General features: G+C 42.2%; 1 protein-coding gene across 15 annotated transcripts in view; it reads left to right on the plus strand.

Moving 5' to 3' along the window:
- Positions 1 to 25,448, plus strand: part of LOC121283058 (liprin-beta-2-like) — a 312,826-nt gene that overhangs the window by 204,093 nt on the left and 83,285 nt on the right. For 12 of the 15 annotated variants that reach the window (XM_041197066.1, XM_041197067.1, XM_041197065.1 and 9 more), the window contains 2 exons: positions 1,199 to 1,312; positions 21,722 to 21,850. In XM_041197066.1, coding sequence (XP_041053000.1) covers positions 1,199 to 1,312; positions 21,722 to 21,850 — 243 coding nt within the window. Of the gene's footprint in view, positions 1 to 1,198; positions 1,313 to 5,365; positions 5,421 to 21,721; positions 21,851 to 25,448 lie in introns of those variants that run through there. The other 3 variants (XM_041197074.1, XM_041197072.1, XM_041197071.1) reach the window with 3 other exon arrangements.

Raw genomic sequence — 25,448 nt, forward strand, 5'->3', positions numbered from 1 at the left:
ACCTGTCAACCCCAGTTAAAAAGCCGACACTATTAAATGGTGGAAATTCCCTCTTTTTGGAAACAGCAGGTAGTGATCTGAGTTAAATATTTATTATTATAAGCACCTCACATCTGCCCATTAACTCTTTTCCAATTATCAATTCTCAAAGCCACATTTATAATGGAATGTGCTGCCTGTAAAGATGGTGGAAGCAGATTCAATAGTAATTTTCAAAAGGGAATTGGATTAATGCTTCAGATGAGGAAAAAATGGACTATGGGTAAAGAGGAGGGTAAGTGGGACTAATTACATAATTCTTTCAAAGAGCTGGCACAGGCACAATGGACCCAATGGTCTTCCTTCTGTGCTGTATCAGATGAAGTGATGGATGGTTCTTTTTGTTGTAATTACACCCTCCGCCCTGTGGAGGTGCTACAGTGTCATATTTACATAGCCATTTTAAATGTGAACATGAGGATTTATAAAGTGCTACAAGAACCTAGGATACTATGAAATGAGGACAGAATGAAAAAGTGGGGACTCAGTTACTAATGTCTGACCATGGCCCAATTATCTCTCACCCACTAACCCCACTTCACCTGAATGACACACATGGATTTTTGCCTCTCCCAAATATGCAACAATGTGCAACCAACGAGTAGATATTTAAAAAGAAAAGCTTGTGTTATAACCTTTCACACTGTTGGACGATGTGCTGCTGGGACAGTGCCAGCAGTTTGAGATGCTAATATTTGTTGTTTGCTGTTAACTTGCATTCCTGTTTCAAGTTGTGGCTTGTTTGGCTCCGAGTTGGACCCGAAGCGAATCTTATCAGTGAATTGGGTGCAAACCTCAGCACTTACCCAGGTTCCACATTCCTGTACAAGGTTACGAAAGAACTCTGTGATAGGCAGGGATCTTTACAAATGAGCTAGGCGTAAGTTAATAGGCCCAATTGGGACTCAAGTAATTCTACTTCCTCATCTACTTTTGAGTCAGACAGGCATTTAAAATTATTACTCACAAGCTCAAATTGGAACTCCTATAAAGTTAGCTACAGGCCGGAAAGCCTGATGACATTTCTGTTCAAATTTTTTTTACAATTGTTAAGTTTAAGAGCAATTTTTTTTCCGCTTAGCTGAGGTTAATTTGAGGCCCTTGCTTTTTAATAGTATTTAGTGTGTATTTTTCTTTCTGCGCTTTCTCCTGATGATAGGTGAGTGTCCTAACAGATCAGGTGGAGGCCCAAGGGGAGAAGATCAGAGACCTGGAGGCTTGCCTGGAGGAACATCAGCTGAAACTCAGCTCAACTGAAGAGATGCTGCAGCAGGCAAGTTGCTCTTGCAAAGACCGAGTCATTATGCAGTTAGTGGAAATGTACTTGCACTCCGGCAGAACAATTTACTCTTTAATTCAAAGCTGTTTCAATCCCATTGCGATTTCAAAGCACAAAATGCCCCCTGGTGCCCTTTTATTTCCATTGCTTAATTTGAATGTGTGATTTGCATTCAATTTACAAAGCATTGGAAGGACCAAGTGTGTGTTCCCTCACAAATGGAAGATTAAAAGTCACTGATCAAAGTTAGTTGTGTGTTAGTTGATTAATGAAGTTGATAGTTTCTTACCCTATTTTCTCTGCTGGAGGGAGCGCAGACCAAGGGAGAATAATCTTAAAATCAGAGATAGGCTGCTCAGGGGTGATATCAAGAAACACTTCTTCAAACAAAAGAAAGGTAGTGGAAATCTGGAACACTATCTTGAAAACTGAATCTGGGAGTCAATTGAAAATTTCAAAACTGAGATTACTTGACTTTCATTGGGTATTAACGATTACAGAGCCAAAGTGCGTAAATGGAGCTAAGGCACAGATCAGACATGATCTAATTGAATGGCAGCACAGGTCTGAGGGGCTGGACGGCTGCCTCCTGTACTCATGCTCCTATATGAAAAGAAATTAGGAAAAGTAAACCAAGTTTAGCAGTAATGTTCTTGGGGTTGAGGCTATTTGGCTGATGGGTGTGTTTTTTTTTGTGCTTATTTGCATTGCCTTCAAAAAGTGCTGATTTAAATGGAGTAGACTGTGTGTGTATGTGTGAGAGAGAGAGAGAGAAAATGCAGCTCTGTGAGGTAATAAATCTTTTCTTCCTGAAGATTCGGTCTTTTGAAAGCGATTAAACGGAAGTCGTTTTCCCCACAGAGGAACTTTGCTAAATCTGCTCCACTAGCTTGGTGAACAGCTCAAATATTTTTCTTAAACAAAAAGAGAATTAAAGAGATTTTAGTTCAGCTCAAGCATGCTGCTTCTCAAATTTTGGGGAAATACTTTGGTAGAGAAGTTGGAAATTAAACTGTACGGGGAGGAGCAGGAGACAAAAGAGAACATTTTGGTTTAAACATGACTGTTTAGTGACAAGCTTTATTTTGCGAGGTGCAAGGTTAATAAGTCTAAGAAAGAGCTTTAATGTATAGGACATTATTACCATTCTCAGGAGGTCCTAAAGTGTTTTTTAAAAATCATTACGTTATTATGAGTCTTGTAACTTTTTGTAATGTACAAAACATGGCAGCCAATTTGTGCATGGCAAGATCCCACAAACAGCTGATCTTGGTTGAGGGATGAATTTTGGTTAGGGCACTGGAAAGAGCTCCCTATTGCTTTGAAAATAAAGACTTCCATTTCTATGGCACCTTTCATGGCCTAAGGATGCCCCAAGGCACTCTACAGCCAATGAAGTACTTTTGAATTGCTGTCACTATTGTAATGTAGGAAGCAAGGCAGCATATTTGCACAAACTGCATTGTGATAACATCCAGATAATCTGCTTTTCATTATGTTAGTTGAGGGATGAATATTGGATGGGTTGCCGGGAATAACACCTCTACTCTTCTTCAAAATAGTGTCATGGGATCTTTTCCATCCATCTGAGAGAGCAGAGGGAGCCTCAGTTTAATATCTCACTTGAAAAGCAGCATCTCTGACAGTGCAGCACTCCCTCAGTACTGCACTCGGAGTGTCAGCTAGAATTTTGTGCTCAAGTCACTGCAATGGAACTTGAAACCACAAAGGTTGGACTCAGACTCAAGATGGCTACCAACTAAGCCGTGGCAGGAATAGGTTAGCATGAATATTTTGACAAGCCTTGCTTTAACTTCTCATCCAAATGACAGCAGCTCCAATACTGCAATACTGCACTGGGAGCTGTCAGTCTAGACAGTGTGCTCAAGTCTGGGAGTGGGGCTTGAACCCATAACCGTCTGACTCAGACTCCAATGTGCAACACCCAAACCATACTGATTCATCCTCCTCTTTCCCCACCCAAAAAAATCTCAGCAAACTGTGTAAAAAAAAAACATTGCTCAGACTTTCATGAAAACCCTGGACAAGATGCTTCTTGATTTTTAACAAAATTTCGCGGGGACTTGAATTAAATATGTTCAGCTGTTTGATGTATTTTTTTACCCAGAGAATGGTGAGAATATGAAAAACTTCACTACAGGATGTAGTTGAGGTTAATAGCTTAGAAACATTTAAGGGAAAGCTCGATCAGCATATGAGAGAGAAAGGAATGGAAGGAAATTTTGATGGGATAAGATGAAATAGAATGGGAGGAGGCTCATGTGGACTGGTTGTGCTGAACAGCCCGTTTCTGTGCTGTACCTTTTATGTAACTTGTGCTGTGGCAGATAATCAGTCATCGCTTCCTCTCCCCCGCTTGGGCGACTCTTCTTAACTGCTGACTCAGCACTGAGTTTCTGAGCTCAGGCCTGGTCTGTTTTACTGGCAGTGCAGCCTCCGGTGCTCATAGCTGCTGATCATCCAGGACAGAGAGAAGGGGAGGGAATCGGCAGCTGTGCCACCCACGAGGCTGTTGGCTGCTCACTGGTCTGGCAGGTGAAGCTCCTCACAGCAACAGCCTGACCAAGGATAAGGGGAAGGAAAATTGGTCATGTTTCTTGCTCATGATAGCTTTTAGAATGACTTCTGCTAGAAGTCTAATCGGGTGACTTCAGCTGCAATGCACCCAATATTAGAATGTCAAAAGCATGAGTACATCATTATAAAGGGATGCACGTGAGCTTTGACACACGGACGAAGTATTAAAGGGCAACTTAACACCTATGGGACGGGCCTTTCAAAAGTCGTTGATGTTTGTTTCAAGAAAAGGTGGGAAAGTTAGGAGAGAAGGGATATGGCTTCCAATCTCCATGGCTTACTGTGACAGTCACCAAGCACAGCCAGATGTTTTCCTTGTTCAACAACAACATTTATTGCATTTACATAGTGCCTTTAACTTAAAGTGCCCTGAGGCACTTCATAGGAGTGTTATCAAACAAAAATTAATGCTGAGCCACATAAGGACATATTAGGACAGGTGAAAGCGCTAAGTTCTAAGAGTCTTAAAGGAGGAGAGAGAGGTAGTGAGGCAGAGAGGTTTGGGGAGGGAATTCCAGAGCTTAGGGCCTTAGCAGCCAAAGGCACAGCCACCAGTGGTGGGGTGATGACAGGGGAGGAGTGTGGAGACCTAAGAGGGTTGATGAGCTGGAGGACGTTTAAGCCAGTAGGGAGTTAGGTTTTTTCCTCCTTGGTTCAGGAGTTGGAATCTCAAATTAAACTACCATGGAAGAGCCTCTGAGGCCACTTCACATCCACGTTAATACAGCAGTGTATTAAAGTATCCCAATGGCCATACTGTGTCGTTGACGGTTTAAATATAACCCAGCTATTTAGTTCAAAGCCATGTCTCAATGGTAAGAAAGCCAGCTTTAGCTACTCCTGGTATTTACTGGGATTAGAAGTTCCTTTCCACTGATCTGCCTCTCACAGAACAGAAATCAGCACACATCCAAAGCTTCTAGACTTGTGACATTCTTCCTGTTCTGAGCCTACTGTGTATAAAATGTGAGTAAAAGGCCACTTGTACTTGTTGTTCCCATGGGGGCAGCTTAGTGTCAGTAAACATTTTCAGTTTGGCATGTTTCATTTTCAGATTTTCTTTAGTGCTGTGTTAGTCTGGTGCATTGTCCCTTCTCAATGTGGAGGAAAGGACTTCTTTAGGACCTCTACAGTGCCTTTCACCAGCTCAGGATGTACGAAAAGTGCTTTATAGCTAACGAAGCACTTTCAAAGAGGCCTCACTGTTGTAGGAAATGCAGCAGCCAACTTGTGCACAGCAAGCTCCCACAAACAGCTGGTTTATAGTGACTGGTTTTTGGTGAAGTAATAAATATTGGCCAGGGCACCAGAGAACTTTCCCCTGCTCCTCAGGAAACTAGTGACAATGGGATCTTTTATGTTTATGCTTGAGAGCAAACAGGGACTCGGTTTAACATCTTACCTGACGGTCTAGCACTCCATCAGTCCCACCCTCTTTTGTCATCCTAGGTTGTGTGCTCAAGTCTCTGGCATGGACCCAAATCCACAACCTACTGACTCATAGGTGAGTTTAGTAACACTGAGTCATGCCTGACAATGGTAAAATAATCTGAAATAACACATGAAAGGGTTAAAATGAATTCTGTCAAAGTTGAATGAGGCTATTGAGAGGTCGCCAGTACTGAACAATTTTACATGACTTATTGAAGGAAATGCTGTAATGAGGATATTTAATATGGAGGCTCTAATGAATTAATTGTTTTTCAATTCAAGTATTTTTGAAGTGTAGCCACTGTTGTAATGGAGACATGGCAACCAATTTGTGCACAGCAAAGTCTTACAAATAGTAATATGATAACAGATAATCTGTTTTACTCATTGTATCAGCGTGGAAGACACTGAACCACAAGTGCCCACTGAGGTACCTGATGTTCATGCAGCTCCAGAGAATGTGGTTCCTGAAAAAGAATCTTAAGTCGTGGAGCTGCAACGTTCCACACGAACCAGGAAACCACCTGAAAGACTGAACTTGTAAATGTCATGAGATAAATACAATATGTACAGCAAAGTTAAAGGGGGAGGAATGTAGTTTTTATGATTTTGTTAAATGTTGGACTGTACCTTTAAGAATAGCCCTGTGATGTAAGATCACATGATCTGTGTAAAACAATGTGATAGCTGCACAGGCTACCTCCACAGTCAGTGTAGAGATAGAGATGGAGTTGAAAGCACCCATGTAGTTGTTGCTGGCTGCGTTGTAAATAAACCTAATGTTTCCACTTAGAAAGTTGTCTGTAAATCAATCCTATTGCAAATAGGCAACTCGGCCACACTACAACACTTTTGGATTTAGGGATAAATATTGGTCACGGCCCCGTCATGGCAGGACCCGCCAGGGGAGATTTGGTGCCCCAGCCAGAAGTCCATTGGCTTTCGGTGGACCGGCGGTGGGCGGGGCCAGAAAATCCCGCCCTTAAAGTTGTGACCATTTTTTTTATGTCCACATGACAAGGCAGACAGACAGGGCTTTGTTTTAACAGTACCACCAACAATGCAGCACACCTTCAGCACTGCACTGGGAATTTTAGCTTATGTTGTTTGCTCAGGTCTCTGGAGTGGTACACGAGCCCACAACCTTTTGGCTCGGAGGCAAGAGTGCTAGCCACTGAACCACAGCTGACAGCAATGTCGAAAGGAGAACACAGTTATACTGTTACTCATACATCATGGTGATGTACATGCTGTGGTTGCTTATAATAGACATCTGACCTGGAACAGATGTTTGGAATCTTGCACACTCACTGTATGCTGAGTGCAACTCCAGTACAGGGTCAAAAATGTACTTAAAAGTGTGCTGTGGGAACCTGGAGTACTTCAAATACTTCAGCAGCGTGTCTAGGTATTATTTCTCTCCGCACTTGTAAAACAGCATGCATTTATACAGCATCTTTACTATAGTTAAATGTCCCGAGGCACTTCACAGGAATGATTAACAAACAAAATTTGACACCAAGCCACAGAAGGAGAAATTAGAACAGATGATCGAAAGCTTGATCAGAGATATGTTTTAAGGCCTGTCTCTTAAAGGAGGAAATAGTGATAGAGAGGTGGAGGGGTTTAAAGAGGGAATTCCAAGCTTAGGACCCAGGAAGCTGAAGGAACGGCCTTCAGATTAAAGTTGTGATGTGCAGAAGACCAGAATTGGAGGAGTGTAGAAATCTCTGTGGGGCTGGAGAAGATTACAGAGATAGGGAGAGGTGAGGCCATGGGGCTGTGAGGGTGGGGGGAGGGGGATGGAGTTTAAAAAACAGGATTGGAATTTTAAAATCGAGGGGATAGTAATGGAAAATGATGGGCTGTGCGCTGAGCAGTTGATCTGATAACCGACAGTTTACTGCCTCCAGCATCGTAGCTCGTCCTCTTTCCCCCTCACCCTCACCCCCGCCCCGTGAAAATCAGGATTAGGATTTTAAAGTCAAGGCGTTGCCAGACTGGGAGCCAATTTAGATCCATGAGCACAGGTGGTGATGGGTGAATGGGGCTTGGCATGAGACAAGTGGCAGAGGCTTGGCCAAGCTCGAGTTTATGGAGGGTGCAGGATGGGAAGCTGGCCAGGAGAATATCTAAAATAGTCCAATCATAAAACCTACAATACTTACCCATTGTGAAGCAAAGGCTCTGCTCGTGTATGTATACATATAGAGTTCTCTTCCAGTACTAGGGTAGGTTTCACCAGGCAGGAAGGTCAATAAAGAGAGGACATAGATTTAGGTAGTTGGCAAAAAAAAAGCCGGAAGGGAGATGAGAATTTTTTTTGATGCAGTGAGTTGTTGTGATCTGGAACATACTGCCTGACAGGGCGAGGGAAGCAGATTCAATAGTAACTTTCAAATGGGGATTGGATAAATACTTGAAAAGGAAAGGTTGTGCACAGGAAAGAGTAGAAGAGTCAGACTAATTGTATAGATCTTTCAAACAGCCAGAACAGGAAGGATGGGCTGCATGGCCACTTCTGATTCTCTGTTGTCAGATAATTTCAGGAAAAAAATTTGCTATGGTGACCTCTGATTGGTAGGAAGTACCTTTTCATTGTACATGATCAGACTCGTTGGCTGATTAATGTGGGAGCTATGTTAACAGATGACACAAGAATGTTTTTTCCAATAGCATGCTTTTTTCCTCCTTACTTCATAAAGCACCAGAAGAACTAATCTAAATGTGACAGGCAGGCATTGCATAAACTCTTGTTTTTAATACTTGAGACATCAGTGAAATATTGGGACCAAGAAACAAGATCTGATCTGACTAGTTCATACTTGTTTGGCTTTTTATTATTGTGACTGTAACATACTTTTCTATGTAAATGTATATTCTATATCTAGGGGCCACTGTTTCAGGGTAAGAGGTCAGCCATTTAGGAATTTTTTCATAAGGGTTCTGAATCTTTGGAATTCTCAACCCCAGAGGGCTGTGGAAGCTCAATCATTGAGTATATTCAAGGCAGTGATTGATAGATTTTTGGACTCTAAGGAAACCAAGGGATATAGGAAAAGTGTGCAAAGGTGGAGTTGAGGCAGAAGATCAGCCATGGCGGTATTAAATAGTGGAGCAAGCGCAGGGATCCATAGAGTTTACTCCTGCTATTTCTTATGTTCTGTGTTATGTTCTTTTGTTTTTAATGGGATTTGTACATGTGCAACACACCTATATTCGTATCAATGTCGAGCAAGTGGATTTTACAGGCAAACTGCAAAATCCTCCACTAACAGCATATTCAGGACTTAGGAACAGAAAGTGGCCATGCAGCCCCCTGAACCTGCAATGCCATTCAGTTAGATCATGGCTGATTGGTACCTCAACTCAAAATCCCCATCTTTGTTCTATATGCCTGGATCCGCTTATTCAATGAAAATCTACCATTTTCAGTTTTGAAAGTTTCAATTGACCCCAAGCCTCAACAACTTTTTGGGTGAGAGAAATCCAGATTTCCACTATCCTTTTATGTGAAGGAGTCACAGGAACATAGCGTTTAGGAGCAAGAGTATGCCATTGCCTGTTCTGTTCTTCCTGACAACACCATTGAATGGTCCAGCTCTAATTTTGAGATTATTTCCCCTTGTTCTTAATTTCTGCTTTAATGCAGAATTTCTGGTATGGTAGCTGAAGGAGTCATTTTAGGAGAAACAATTGTCTGGCAGTTCTTGAGCCCGAAACTAGTCCCAAGCAGGAAGGTATTGACGCCCTTTAAGATTCTGAATGTAGCAATAAATATGAGGAGTGTCTCTTAGCACCACTGTGATCATCAATGAGTTGGAGGCAAAATGGGGCAGGATTAAGGTAGGGCTAACAGCAATCAATTTATTTTACAACAAAAATCTTCTGTTAACTAAGTAAACAATCTTTAAACAGTGAAATTCAGAAACAATCTACAGAATCTATTTAAATATGCAAACACGCTACAGAGTCTGGCATGGACTTGAAGGGCTGAATAGCCTCCTCCTGTGCCCCAGTGACTGACTAAACAGCACACTAAAGCAAACAGCCTACAAAATCTATTTAAAATAGACTGGGATAATAGAGGTGTAAAGGACAGAGAGGGGCAAGATTTCCTAGATTATGTGCAGAAAACTTTTCTTTCACAGTATATGTCCAGACCAACAAGGAAGGAGGCACTGCTGATTTTTGGAAATGAGGTGGGCCAAGTAGGGAACAGTGTCAGTAAGAGAACACTTTGAGGACAGTGATCATTATATGATACGTTTTAGGCTGACTGTGGAAAAGGACAAGAACAGTTCAGAGTTAGAAAAATTAACTGGGGCAAAGCCAACTTCAATGGATAAGAAATTGGAGTCAAAGGTTGGCAGGAAAAACAGTAGCTGATCAATGGGCTACCTTCAAAGAAGAGATGATTCAGGCGCAGTCAAGGTATATGCCCTCGAAAGGGAAAGGCAGGACAAAGAAATCCAGAGCTCCCTGGCTGACAAAGGAGATAGAAATTAAGATAAAGAAGAAAAAGTATGCTTATCACAAATGTGAATAGAAAATACAACTGTAAACCAAACTGAATATGGAATGTTCAGAGGTGAAGAAACAGGTAAGAAAAGCAAAGAAGGAATAAGAAAAGAGACTAGCAGCTAACATAGAAGGGAATCCCAAAATGTTCTAGAGGTATATAAATAGTAAAAGGGTGATAAAAGGAGGCATGGGACCAAAAAGGAGATTTACATGTGGAGGCAGGGGACTTGGCTGAGGTATTAAATGAATACTTTGCATCTGTCTTTACCAAGGAAGAAGATGCTATGCATGCCATGGTAAAAGAGGAGGACACTAAATATGTTTAAAATTGAAAAGGTGGTGGTATTGGATAGCTTACCTGTATTTAAGGTCGATAAGGGACCAGATGAGATGCATCTAAGGATACTGAGGGAAGTGAGTAAAACAATTGTGAGGCACTGGTCATAATTTTTCAATCTTCCTTAGACTCAGGTGGGTCCCAAAGGACTGGAGAATTGCAAACGTTATACCCTTGTTAAAAAAAGTGTAAAGATAAGCCCAGCAACTATTGGCCAATCAGTTTAACTTCAGTGGTAGGGAATCTTCTGGAAATAATAACTCGGCAAAATTAATAGTTACAAAATTAATAGTTAATTAAGTAGAGCCAGCTTGGATTTCCTAAGGGAAAGTCCTGTTTAACTTGGAGTTTTTTGAAGAGGTAACGGAGCGGGTCAATGAGGGCATTGCTGTTGATGTGATGTACATGGACTTTCAAAAGGTGTTTGATACAGTGTTCCATAACCGACTTGTCAGCAAAGTAACGGCTCATGGAATAAAAGCTACAGTAGCAACAAGGATATGGAATTTGCTGAGTGACAGGAAACAGAGTTAATGGATGTTTTTAGTCCTGGAGGAAGATTTGTATTGGAGTACCCCAGCAGTCTATGTTCGGACCTTTGGTTTCCAAGATATATATTAATAACCTAGACCATGGCGTACAAGGCACAATTTCAAAGTTTGGGGATGATACAAAACTTGGAATCATTATGAACTGTGAGGAGGGTAGTGTAGAATAAGGACATAGACAGGCTGGTGGAATGGGCAGACAGGTGGTACATGAAGTTCAATGCAGATAAATATGAAGTGATTCATTTTGGTAGGAAAAACATGGAGAGACAATATAAAATAAAGGGTACACTCTAAAGGTGGTACAGGAGCAGAAGCACCTCGGTGTATATATGCGTAAGTCATCGAAGATGGCAGGATAGGTGGAGACAGCAGTTAGTAAAGCATACAGTATCCCGGGCTTTATTAATAGGGGCATAGAGTACAAGAGCAAGGAGGTTATGTTAAATTTAGTCAATGCTTTGGCCTCAGCTAGAGCATTGCGTCTAGGTCTGGGCCCCGCATTTTAGAAAGGATGGAAAAGCATTAGAGAGGGGGCAGAAAAGATTCATGAAAATGGTTTGATGATTGAGGAACTTCAGTTATGACGATAGATTGGTGAAGTTGTGACTGTTTCCCTTAGATAAAAGAAGGCTGAGAGGAGATGTGTTAGAGGTGTTAAAAATCATTAGGGGTCTGGACAGAGTAGATAAGGAGAAACTGTTCCCACTTGTGAAAGGACTGAGAACAAGAGGACACAGATTTAAAGTAAATTAGTAAAAGAAACAAAGGTTATATGAAGAGAAACTTTTTCATGCACCGAGTGGTTAGGGTTTGGAATGCACTACCTGAGAGTATGGTGGAGGCATGTTCAACTGAAGCATTCAAATGGGAGCTAGATTATTATCTGAAAAGGAAGAATGTGCAGGGTTATGGGGAGAAGGCTTGGGAATGGCATGAGATGAGTTGCTCATTTGGAGAGCCAGTGCAGGCATGATGGGCCAAATGGCCGCCTCCTTCACCAATACAATTCTGTGAAAATGAGTCTCTGCGACTACTGCAAACAGAAGCCAGACTGAAATACAGCAGAGTCTCCCATTAAAAGGGCATTTTCTCCAACAAAATGCAGTGTGTTGAGGATAGCTCCATAATAATAATGATGAGCATTCAATCAATCCCAGTTACTTTCAGCAGTGTGGTCATGGGAAGAGAATTTACCCAATCATCTCCATTCTGGCTGGGACCTGTGACATCATTGCAGGCAGCCATACTAATGTGCAAGTGTTGGCTTGCAGCATCTAAAAGGATTGTTCCTTTGGCTTTGAAGGAAATGAAAGAATATGATGGCCACATTAATGCAACATGATGTTTTACAGTGCAGAGAAGTGTCAGTTGGACAAGGGAATACACGAAGTTCTATTCTGTGTACAGAGACCAATGTGCGTTGTTCAAAAATTAATGCATGTGGTTTTTGCATTCATGGCCCTTTCTGCAATTACCACCAAAATAAATGAGTTCATTATCCAATCTGAGAGTACAATCTCATCACTAGCGCCATAAAGAATTAAACCAGCTCATTGAAATTACTGCTGTTAGTGTTAGGTCCTGTTCACTCATCCATGAGCCCTTTCCTTGCCAAACTATGTTGGCTGCCAGTTTCCCAGTGCTTCAAATATAAAAATTGTTTTTAAAGCCCTGCATTCCTTTCCTTTCCCCTCCCCATCCCTACAATGTGTTCCAGTGTTGCAACACTCTGTAATCTTTGCACTTTTCCAATTCTACCTTTTTGTCCGTTCCCCACTTCCTTTACTCTACAACTGACAGCCATGCCTTCACTGCCAAGACCCCTAACCTCTGGAGTTCCATCCTTAAACCTCTTCACCTCTCTACCCCTCTGTCTTCCTTTAGGGCATTTCTTAAAACCTACATCTTTGAGCAAGCTGTTTTTTTTGTCCAATTTCACCTCTGTGAAGTACCTTGGTACACATTTGTACTAGAAGAGGTCATATGTAAATGCAAGTTGTTGTTATCGTTGTTAGTCTTTAACATTGAAGAAAAAAGGAGGAGCATTTGCATTTATATGCCTTTATGCTCATTGAGGGATAAATATTGGGCAAGGATGTCACGGGGAACTCTCCCATGCTCTTCAAAATAATGTCGTGAGATCTTTTCTATTCCCAGAGAGGGATGGGGGTGAGCCTTGGTTTAACGTCTCATTTAAAAGATGTTGCCACAATATTCCCAATTTCTTTGAGTTCCTAGTTTTATACTTTTTCACATGACATTGTTCGACCACTCGAATCCCCAGTGATTTGGTGATGTCATCTCCATTTGATGCCAAACCTTCTAATCTGATTAGATTCCGTTTAAACTTCAGGTTCGGTGGCAGTAACAAGAATCTCAAACATTGCAGCACCGTTTCGTTCAGTCTAAGCAGCTGTGTGGTTTCCTCATTCTTTCCAATGGATACATTTATACAATCTCTCTGAAATGTGACTTTTTCAGATATCTCTTTTTCATAGAATCGTACAGCACAGGAGGAGCCCATTGAGTCAGGAGGAGGCCTTTCAGCCTATTGTGCCTGTGTCACTTCTTTTGAAAGAGTTATCCAATTAGTCCCACTGTCCCCTGATTTTTCCCTCATAGCCCTGCCAGTTTTTCCCCTTCAATTATGTATCCTATCCCTTTTTGAAAGTTACTATTGAATATCCTTCCACTACCCTTTCAGAAGGCACAGTCTCGATCACGACTCGCTGTGTAAAAAAAAAAATAATAATAATAATTCTCATCTCCCCCTCTGGTTCTTTTGCCAAGCATCTTAAACCTGTGTCCTCTGGTTACCGGCCTTTCTCTCACTAGCAACAGTTTCTCCTTAATTACTCTATCAAAGCACATCATGATTTTCAACATCTCAATCAAATCTTCGCTTTGCCTTCACTGGTCCAAGGAGAACAACCCCAGTTTTCTAATGAATTGTAATTTCTTGTCCCAACTTCAATCTTTCATCGTGTTGTAAGCCAAAGGTCCAGTATGGGTCCCATTGGAGGGCCGTAGCTAGAATTTGTGGTCATTGTAGGTAAAATACTGTATGCTTACACCAGACAAAGCTAGCAGATGTTATCCATTAGTATTCTATATTAAGCTCAAGTTTATTTAACTCCAGCATCTGGGGATATTCTTCCAGCTCCTCTCACTCACTCTTGGACAAGCTCCAAGGAAAGGTTTTATGCTTCATCAGTAATGACAACAACAGTTTGCATTTACATAGTCCCTTTAACATTGAAGAATATTTATACAATGTGCCTTGATAATACTCATCTCATGTCTTGACTCTAGCCTCTATAACTTTTTGCCTGCAGCAGCAACTACCTGCATTTATATAGTGCCTTTAATGTAGTAAAAAGGTATTACTTAGACAAAAAGTGATGCCAAGCCAAAGCAAGGAATGTTAGGACAGATGAGTAAAACCTTGTTCAAAGAGGTTGGTTTTGAGGAAGGATTTAGGGCAGAGTTGAAGATATATAAAGAGGAACTTCTGGAGCTTAGGGTTTACACAGCTGAAGCCAGAGCCACCAGTGGTTGGGTGAAAGAATTGTCAACCTATATTTTGTACTCAAATCTCTGTAATGGATCTTGAAACCACATGATTTTCTGTCTCTGAGGCAAGAGTGCTACTCAATGAAGCAAGGCTGGCATTAAATATTATCTCATTACTTTTGCTGACACGTGTTTCATTGTTGCCCTATTTCTCAAAGAAGGTGCGTTAATGTTCCTGCTCTGAGTGTTTTGCAAATGATGTATTTGATCCTATCAGGCTAATAGGCTCCTCACCACTATCACTTACCATACAATAAGTGCCAGAAACTGGAAACCTGGCGATAAAATAGTTTGAACTGTGCCTTACTGCAAAATAGAGTGTAAATCTTGCTTCAAAGGGAGTGTTTATGCTTTCACATCTTCACACAAATCCTTATAAATTTCTCTCCCCTGACTGCCCATCCTCCTCCCTCTTTAGTCCCACCAAACATTTTTGGGGAAGAATTTGTCCAGCTGTCCTACATTCTCGCCTCTAAGTGGATTCAAGTTGCATTTGAGACTTGGGCACAAAACCCAAGCTGACACCTGAGTACGGTATTGAGGAAGTGCTGCACTGTCAGAGGCACTGTCTTTTGGATGAGGTGTTAAACCGAGGTTCCTGTCTACCCTCTCAGGTAGACATATCCCAAGGAACTATTTGTAGAAGAGAAAAAAAACAAAAATACCTGGAAAAACTCAGCAGGTCTGGCAACATCTACGGAGAGGAACGCAGTTAATGTTTCGAATCCATATGACTGTTCAACAGAACTAAGTAAAAATAGAAAAGAGGTGAAATATAAACTTTTTTAAGGGGTGAGGCGGGGGGGGTGTAGAGCTGGATAGAGGGCCAGTGATAGGTGGAGATAGCCAAAAGATGTCATACACAAAAGGACAAAGAGATGTTGAAGGTGGTGATATTATCCAAGAATGTGCTAATTAAGGGCAAGTAACACCCAGACCTCCCTGTCGCTGGCCATTTCAATACACCACCCTGCTCTCATGCCCACATGTCCGTCCTTGGCCTGCTGTATTGTTCCAGTGAAGCTCAACACAAACTGGAGGAACAGCACCTCATCTCCCAACTAGGCACTTTACAGCCTTCCAGACTGAATATTGAGTTCAACAATTTTAGATCATGAACTCTCTCCTCCATCCCTACCCCCTTTCCTCCCCTTTTTTTTCCAATAATTTATATAGATTTTTCTTTTCCCACTTATTTCCATTATTTTTAAATGTATTTCCATCCATTGTTTTATCTCTACCTTTTAGTCTATTTCAATCCATTCCCTTCACCCCCCGCCCCCCCCACCACCGACTAGGGCTATCAGTACCTTGCTTGTCCTGCTTTCTACCCTTAATTAGCACATTCCTTAGATAATATCACCACCTTCAACACCTCTTTGTCCTTTTGTCTGTGACATCTTTTGTCAATCTCCACCTATCACTGGCCCTCTATCCAGCTCAACAACTACCCCCCCCCCCCCCCCCCCACACACACACACACACACACAACCATCTTATATTTCACCACTTTTCTATTTTTACTTTATATCAGCAACACACCGAAACCTGGAGTTCTCCACTCTTTTAAACTGAACTTTGTTGCGTTATTCAAGGATGCAAGGCAGCAGCTTGCCTGTGCGTGGTTGTGCCCTTGTTGTACACCCTTGTCACGATTATTTGAAATTGTACAGTTAAAACTTTTGGAGACCAATATCCCAGATCAGTAAAGAAAGGTTTGCACTTATAAAACATCTTTCATGACCCCAGGATTTCTCAAAGTGCTTTACAACCAATTAAGAATTTTTTTGAAGTGTGGTCACTGATGCAATGTAAGAAACACAACAGGTAATTTGCAGCAAGCCCCCATAAATAGCAATGTAATAATGACCAGATGATCTATTTTTGTGGTGTTGATTGAGGGTTAAATATTGACCAGAACATGTGGGATGAACTCCCCTATTTTTCTTCTAAATAGTGCCACAGGATTTTTTTTTTTTGCCTAGCTGAGAGCAGAGGAGCCTCGGTTTAATACCTCCAGCAGTGCAGTATTCCTTCATCACTATGCTGGAGGTTCAGCTTTCATTTTTCTGTTCAAGTCCTGGAGGGGGACTTGAACCCACAACCTTCTGAAGCAGTGGCGAAAATGTCACCAACTGAGCAACAGCTGCCACTAAAATCAGAGCTTCGTAAAGTAAGATTCCTGGGAATTAAGGGAGCTTAACCTACCCACAGTATGTCTTAAAAAAAAAACCTCTATTAAACAATAGAGAATTTCCTTTTTTCACCTGAATCCGCTATTCACCTTTGTACTTACTGATAACATTAACTTAAAAGTGGTCTATACTGAGGAAACTCATAGGATTTAATTCACTCTTAGGCTGAAGGATTTAATAGCTGACTTGGAGCAAATGTTATACTCCAAGAGGAGGTGTTCAAAGGTTCAGTGTGACGTTGGAAAGATGCAACTCACTGCTGTGGGAACAAGAATTTCAGTAATCACCCTCCATCCTATTATTCCTACTCTGCCTCACATTTTTGGGAGGGGTTATGAATCGGTTGTAAATAATCTATTCTGCAATCAGATTATAAGAATGGCGAGAGTCTGTACCGGAAAGTGACTGTTGTTATCCCGACCCTGCTTCCCCCCACCACAGTGCATGGTTTGTTCTAATGTGATAGAGAGGGGGGATGTAAAGTTCAGTGTCCACACAGCTGTTGTGTGTGACAGGCATGTGACAGGCCTGAAATAAATATTGAGAGGACATAGATTTACAGTAATTGACAAAAGAACCAGGTGGAAATGAGAGTATTTTTTTTTAATCGCAGTAAGATTTGATCTGGAATGCACTGCCTGAAAGGGCAGTGGAAGCAGATTCAGTGGTAACTCAAAAGGGAATTGGGTAAATACTTGAAAAGGAAAAGAAAATGCAGGGCTATGAGAGAAGAGCAGGGGGAAGGTGCTTGTACAGGTCTGAAGGGCCAAATGCTGCCTTCTGTCCTGCAAGAGAGCTTTGTCTCCATGATGCATTTTGAATAACACTCTAGAATCTGCGCAAGTATAAATCAGAGGGGGAAGAGATTAGTGAGAGTTTTTGTACACCTTTTATTTGTAGCAGTTTGTGAGCAGTTGCTTCACAGATTCTTTGCTGTTTGGAGAGAGGAAGTCAATGAGGGTTTCTGATGAGCTGCACCTCATCCTCATGGAGCAGGATCAAAATCAATGGAAATTGAGGATTGCTTTTGTGGAGTTTCTGGTCAGAGAGTTGTACCAAACATCCAAATATATAATGAAAGGAAGAACCTTTTCATGACTTCAAAGTACAGCCAATGAAGTACTTTTGTAGTGGAGTCACTATTGTAACGTAGAAAACATGACAGTCAATTTGCACACACTGTCCCACAAGTAACGATGCAAAAATGACCAGATAATCTGTTGGTTGAGGGATAAATATTGGTCAGGACACCGGAGGGAAATCGTCTTTGCCTTTACTCTTCTTTGAAATAGTATTATGAAATCTTTTTTGTCCAGCAGAGAAGTCAGATGGGGTCTCGTTTTAATGCCTTATCTGCAATTGGGCATGTCTGACAGTGTAACATTCCCTCAGTACTGCACTGGGAATGTCAACCTGGATTATGGAGCTCAGGTCTCTGGGGTTGAACTCTCAACCTCATGACTCAGAGGCGAGAGTGCTACCCCCTAAGCCATGGCTGACACGCTGATAAGCAGGTAAAAACAACACATGAAAAGGTTAAAATGAATCAAGTCAGAAGGTTGAGATTGTAAGAGGCTATTAAGGTCACCAGTAGTGAAGAATTTCACATGACTTGCTGAAGGAAATACAGTAATGAGGATACTTAATAAGCAGAATATAAGAAGAGAATTGTTTCACATTTCAGGAAAGGAATTTAGGACTAAAGCTGAAAATCTTAAGTTATATTTTTTTTCTGCCCTTCCCCAACCCAGCGGATCTGAAATGTTAGAACCTCAGCCCTAAACCCATCCCTGTTATTTGCTGAGCTATCCTGTTTGGATTGGAGGGAAGGGACCAGAAGAGCTGTTCCTAGTGTTATTGCACCATTGGTGAAAAAAAAATCCTACAAATACACAGGTTACAAGATGGAAACAGGCCATTTGGCCTAACCAGTCCATGTCAGCATTTAAACCATCATGTAACACAGCAGTTCCAATCAAATTTAGCTAACCTGTTCCTATAGCCCTTCAACCTATCTTCCTTCCTCCACCTACCCATTTGAATCTTGAATGTTGACACAGTTTCTGCCTTAAATCTTGGAAGTGAATCCTCACAACTCTGGTGTAAAGGGTTTCTCCAACTCTCTGATCCAAGTATCAACCTGTCAACCTTGTGCCTATGGCCCCTCATTCTTGGACCCCTCAATGACCGGAAAGAATCCACTTCTATCTAGCCTGTCCTATCCTTTCATAACTTTAAACACTTTCTTCAAATCACCCCATAATCTACATTGCTCTAATTAAAAAAGGCCCAATTTTTCAAATCTTCCTTCATATTTGTATCTTCTCATTCCAAGCAATACCCTAGTGAATGTGTGTTATCCCTTCAGTAAAGCCTCAATGTCCTCCTATAGCCTGAGCCAATACTGGAAACAGCCCACCAACAAGCTTAAATAAGGCTTCATATTGGCTCTTGACTTCTATGTTCTATAACTCTTGTGATAAAACCTAGAATTTCTATTGGTGTTTTTAGAAATATTTGCATTTCTATAACACCTTTCATGTCCTGAGGATGTCCTTCAGTGCCTGTAGCCAGTGAAACACTCGAAGTGTAGTCAATATTGTAATATAGGAAATGCAGCAGCCAATTCTTACACAAACAGCACTGGTGATATTGACCAGATAATTTTTTTTTTTTGGTGATGTTGGTTGAAGGATAAAAATTGTCCAGTACACGGGGGAGTACTACCCTGCTGTTCTTCACATTAGTGGCCATGGGATCTTTTATATCCACCTGAAGGGACAGTGGGTGGTCTCGGTTTAATGTCTCATCCACAAGGGGCAACACCTCAGTACTGCACTGGAGTATCAGCCTAAATTTTTTGTGCTCAAGCTCAGGAGGGGATTTTGAACCCACAGCCTCCTAACTCAGAGGCAGGGGTTGGTCTCCTTAAAGCAGGGAAGGCAGATTTGAAAGAGGGTGTTCAAAACCATGAAGGTCTTTGATCGAGCTCCCTAATGAGCCACAACTGATGCCTAGACTTTACACCTATCTCCAAGAACATCTAAAATGGATTGACGGGAGAAAAAAAACAGTTGCTCCATTGATCCTGGCCCACGACATAATGGCTGGAGCATCATTCTACCCCTCCCACCGCAAACAGTCATGTAGTCCCGGGAGAAACAGCAAACTAGAGAAAAAACACACGAGAAGAATTACACTGAGAAATTCCTCTCTGACACTCTCAGGTGGTCAAAACTAGTCCAGGAGATCACTCGGACCAAGTTCTTTCTGTAACAGCACTTAACTTTGCAATTATCCAGCCTCTGCCCCAGTTATGAATCTGCCCAGTTCGCCCTGTGAAGGGAAGGCAGAGAGTCGGCACTCATCGCACCAGCTGATAATATTTAAATCAGCAAATTTAAAATCAGCACATGAACTTGAGCTTCACTTGATGTCCGGTAGCACCTCAGTGGGCCACAAAGGCAGAGATTGGCCAGTTATCCCATTGAGAGGGTACAGAGGGGATTTATCAGCATGGTCCCAGGGATGAGAGACTTCAGTTACGTGGAGAGATAGGAGAAGCTGGGGTTAGTCTCCTTAAAGCAGGGAAGGAAGATTTGAAATAGGGTGTTCAAAATCATGAAGGGCTTTGGTAGAGTAAATAAGGAGAAATTGTTTCCGGTGTCAGAAGGGTCAGAAACAAGAAGGAACAGATTCAAGGTGATTGGCAAAATTAAATGCAGTGAGATATGATGATCTGGAGTACACAGTTTGAAAGGGGGGTGGAAGCAGATTTAATAATAAGTTTGTTGGGGTTGGGCCGATGAATATGGGGCACCCTGCCATCTCAAAATTAATAATTGAAAACCAGGAGCACCAAAGTTGGGGAATGTTGATCTGTGCCGTTAAAAGAAGGAGATTCCACTCGCAAAACTTACAGCATTACCATCACTGAATCCCCTACCATCAGTATCCTGGGGGACGCCACTGACCAGAAATTTAACTGGATCAGGTTAGAGACTGCAAATTCTGCAATGAGTAACTCACCTCATGACTCCCAAAAACCTGTCCACTATCTACAAGACACAAATCTGGTGTGTTGGAATACTATCCACTTGGCTGGATGAGTGCAGCTCCAACAACAGGAAGCTCAACATCATTCAGCACAAAGCAGGCCACTTGATCAACACCCCATTCACTGCCTTAAATATTCACACCCTCCACTGCTGGTGCACTGTGGCAGCAGTGTGTACCATCCACAAGATACACTGCTGCAACTCACCAAGGCTCCTTTGACAGCACATACCAAACCTGCAACTTCAACCATCAAGAAGAACAAGGAGTGCAAATGCATGCGAACACTACCACCTGTAAGTTCCCTCCCAAGTCTCACACCATCCTGATTTGGAACCATATCAGCTGCTCCTTCATTATTGCTGCATCAAAATCCTGGAATTCCTTTCCTTACAGCCCTGTGGGTGTACCTACAACAGATGGACTGCAGCGATTCAAAAAGGCAGCTCATCACCATCTTCTCGAGGGCATTTAGGGAGAGGATATAAATGCTGGCCTTGCCAATGACTCTCCCATTCTATAAATGATTAAAACAAGGTTATCTAAATGTTTTTGAACACATTCGAAACATCGTACTCTAGTTGGCAATGAGGGAAGAGGGAGGTTTTTTTTTTAGCAGGGAGTTAGATCCTGATAAACACCGCTTCCTCTTTCCTTATGCTTTGGCTTCCCCGAATGGTCTAGGTTAGCACCTCCCCCACAATTCACAATTGTTCTGCCTTTGTGCATTCAGGAAGATTATACTAACAAACGTCTGTGTAACATGGGACAAAGACTCAGTGTCCAATTAGCGTCAGAAAAAACCTTGCTTTTAGCCCTGTGTCTTTCTTGATACAGAAAGGGCCTGTCAACAAGAACAGCAAAGCTGTAAATTTTGTCTTCTGCCCCCTGCACCCGTTGTCCCCACCACCACCACCACCCACACACCCCCCCACCCCCACATTGCTGGTACCCAAATGATGGCTGGGAGATTTGCTGAGTAAACTTATTTAGTCTACCCACAAACTGGGGCCAGGACCCTCCATCAGGCATCAATCATACTTGGTCTTTTGGCGTAATTCCATTTATGTCTTTGGGGTTTGATGTGGGAACGGAAAAGAATTTTGAGATTGAAAATGCAACTTCCTGCTGTTTCTAGGAACTGCTGAGCAGGACAGCACTGGAGAGCCAGAAACTGGATCTAATGGCTGAGATTTCAAGTCTGAAAATTAAGCTGGCTGGATTAGAGAAGGACCACCGGGAATGTGATGAGTTGCAGAAAAGTGAGGTTAGCCATACTTTTGCTCTATGCTTTTGTTGCCCCCAGGTTCCACTATTCTACTGCTTTCCTGGCTGGCCTCTCCCATTTTCCACCCTGCATAAATTATGAACTCTTCTGAAACCCTGCTGTACCATATCCTGGCTTGCACCAAGTTCCTCTCACCCATCACCCTTGCACTCACCGACCTGCATCAGCTCCTGGTCCAGCAGCGCTTTGATTTTAAAATTCTGATCCCTGTTTTCAAATGACTCCATGACTTTGTCCCTGCTTATCCCTGTAATCTTCTTCAACCTTACAGCCCTCCGAACCCTGTGTTTCTCCAATTCTGGGCTTTTCTGCATCCGCTTTCTCCTTTGCTGCACCATTGGCGACTGTGTTTTCAGCTTCCTGAGCTGTAGCTCTAGGAATTCCCTCCCTAAACCTCTCTGCCCCTCTACCCCTCTCTCCTCCTTTAAGATGCTCTTTAAAGCCCCTTAAAAAACCAAGTTTTTTATCCTTATGTCTCCTTTTTTGGCTCACTCTCGTTGTTCCCCTGAAATGCCTTGGGGTGATTTATTCTGCTACTTTCAATGCAAGTTGTTGTTTCGATCCTTTTTGACTACCAGATAGCTGCAGTAAAGGGATTGTGTTATTCCTGTGACCTACACCACGGAGGGTGTATTCCTGCGGTACGTTAGCTACCAGTGGGGACTCCCAGGTTGGAAAGTCAATGGAGAGAAGCAGCAATGATTCAGAGTACTTGGCCATTTCCCAGGGGCTCCAAGTTCGAGCTACCTGCACTTCATGCTGTGCTCTGAGATAGATCATGCTAAGGAACTGCATTTCCAAGTTTGCTCGCTAATGAATTCAAAACTGAGGGCCAAGACCTTGCAGATGATCTCATGAAAAGTCACGAGACTTCTTTTCCTCCCAAAAGGAAGAAAATTGGGGTATTGTACCCATTTTCGTCCTTACAAAATTGTGGTTGGCACCATATGCATTAACCTTGGCTAGCAATGAAAATCAATCTAATTTTTCATTGATCATGACAGGCGTGCAACTGCCCCTTTGAATGGGTTGCAAGCTGTGTTTTTCATGACCTTAGGATGTCCTAAAGGACTTTACTGTCAATTCAGTACTTTTGAAGCATTGTCGCAGTTGTAGGAAATGCAACAGACAATATGCTCACAGTGAACTCCCACAAACAGCAATGTGGTAATGATCTGTTTTAATGTTGGCCTCTCCATCTTTCCACCCTCTTTTAAGATGCCCCTTAAAACCTTATGATCACCTGTCCTAATATCATCATATGTGGCTCAGAGTCAAAATTTTATTCGATAATGCTCTTCGTAAAGTGCATTGGAACATTTTAAAGTATCAAAGGCCCTACAATATAAATGCAAATCGTTGCCTCAAACCCCCTCTCACTGGAGACCTTTCTAATCTTTGACTTGGCTGGATGTTGGATTTGCATGAGGTGAGTTGTTCACTCATGGTTCATGCTGTGCTTCAGGTTATTTTCTGCGTGGTTGGGAGGTTGCTGTCATGTGTGTTCCAAATCAGGTCTTAGTCCAATGTAAGGGTAGAAATTCCAACTATATGGAAAGACTAAAGAAGCTGGGATTGTACTCTGGGCAGAGAAGGTTAAGATGGGATTTAATAGAGTTGTTTAAAATCATGAGGGTTTTGATAGAGTGAATAAAGAGAAACTGTTTCCATTGCAAGAGGACACAAATTTCAAACAGTTGGCCAAAAATCCCAGAGAGGAGATGAGATCTTTTTTATACAGTGAGGTATGAAAGTTGTGGAAGCAAATTCAATAGTAACTTTCAAAAGGGAATCCGAGAAATACCTGAAGGGGAGGAGAATTTGCCGTGCTATGGGGAAAGAGCGGAGAAAGTGGGACTAACGGAATAGCTCTTTCAAAGGACATGATAGGCCAAATGGCCTCCTTCATTGCTGTTCACTTCTTTGAAAATCAAAACGCTGTGCTGTCTAGGTTTGGCAATTCTCCAAGCACTATTAGCATTTTTTATTAAGGAATCAGCTGTTTTATGAAAAAAAAATCTTCTTCCCAACAAAGAAAGGATATTGCATTGTTGCAGATGTTGTACCAGATGTACATGTTGAATGGATCTCCCTGTGCTCAAAAAAAGGCAAAAGTACCAAGGAGATGATGAAACATGATCCAAATGCTTTTAAGGTCAGTCAACCATACAAGCATCGGTGTCAAATTGGGATCATTTGATGAAACCCAAAAAATACTCTGATTTTAAAAAGTGAAATAAGCACTTGTACCGAGGCTGTCTTGTGCCCTGTGCAAGAGCTGATTGGACTGGGGTCCAAATCTGTTGTGCAGTGTGGTCCATGTCTGTTGTGCAGTGCAGTCTGCTTCTGTTGAGGTTTAGCATGTGGACATACTCAGAGGACTGCTATGGATCTCACTGCCCAGAGCCAGGGCTTATCCTGAAGGGATTCCTACTGTTTTGCTGCTGACAACTCCTTGTAGAATAGTGTTGGTTTTGGCCTGACAGTGTTTAGTGTTGATACAGAAGGTCAGTGGAGGGACCAGTAATTTGATGGGTTTAGCTGCCTTTATATTTATATCGAAACATATCTCTCTAAAATTAATATCCTAAGCACGTATGCTGAAAAAATGTGATGTGGACCCAGATGTTATATCAGATGTATATATTCAATGGGTCAAGCTTGCATCTAATGTCTGATAACCGATTACCCAGTCATTCGTTCTGGGGGAGGTGGTGTGGTATTGTCGCTGGACTAGTAATCCAGAGACCCAGGGCAATGCTCTGGGGACCTGGGTTTGAATCCCACCACAGCAGATGGTGGAATTTGAATTCAATAGAAATCTGGAATTAAAAGTTTAATGATGACCATGAAACCGTTATCAATTATCATAAAAACCCATCTGGTTTACTGATGACCTTTAGGGAAGGAAATCTGCCATCGTTACCTCGTCTGGCTTACATGTGACTCCAAACCCACGGCAATGTGGTTGACTCTTAATTAGCCTAGCAAAGCCACTCAGTTATATCAATCCCCTGAAGAGTCTAAAAGGAATGGAACCGGACAGACCTCTCGGCATCGACCTAGGCAAACGACAACAGCAAACCCAAACCTGTCGACCCTGCAAAGTCGTTCTTGCTAATATCTGCAAGCTAGTGCCAAAATTGGAAGAGCTGTCCCACAGGCTAGTCAACCAACAACTTGACATAGTCATACTCACAGAAACATACCTTACAGCCAATGTCCCTGAAACCATCATCCCTGCCCAATCAGGATGGAGTTGCCCTGGGAGTCCTCAACATCGACTCTGGCCCCCATGAAATCTCATGACACCAGGTCAAAAATGGGCAAGGAAGTACTGTCCCACTCAGCTGATGAATCAGTGCTCCCCCATTTTGAACACTACTTGGAGAAGCACTGAAGATGGCCAGGGCGCAGAATGTATTTTGAGTGGGGGACTTCAATGTCCATCACCAAGAGTGACTCGGTAGCACCACTACTGACCGAGCTGGCCAAGTCCTAAAGGACATAGCTGCTGGACTGGGTCTGCAGCAGGTGGTGAGGGAACCAACAAGAGGAAAAAACATACTTGACCTCA

Source organism: Carcharodon carcharias, chromosome 10 (genome assembly GCF_017639515.1).
Source record: "Carcharodon carcharias isolate sCarCar2 chromosome 10, sCarCar2.pri, whole genome shotgun sequence".
NCBI classification, from domain to species: domain Eukaryota; kingdom Metazoa; phylum Chordata; class Chondrichthyes; order Lamniformes; family Lamnidae; genus Carcharodon; species Carcharodon carcharias.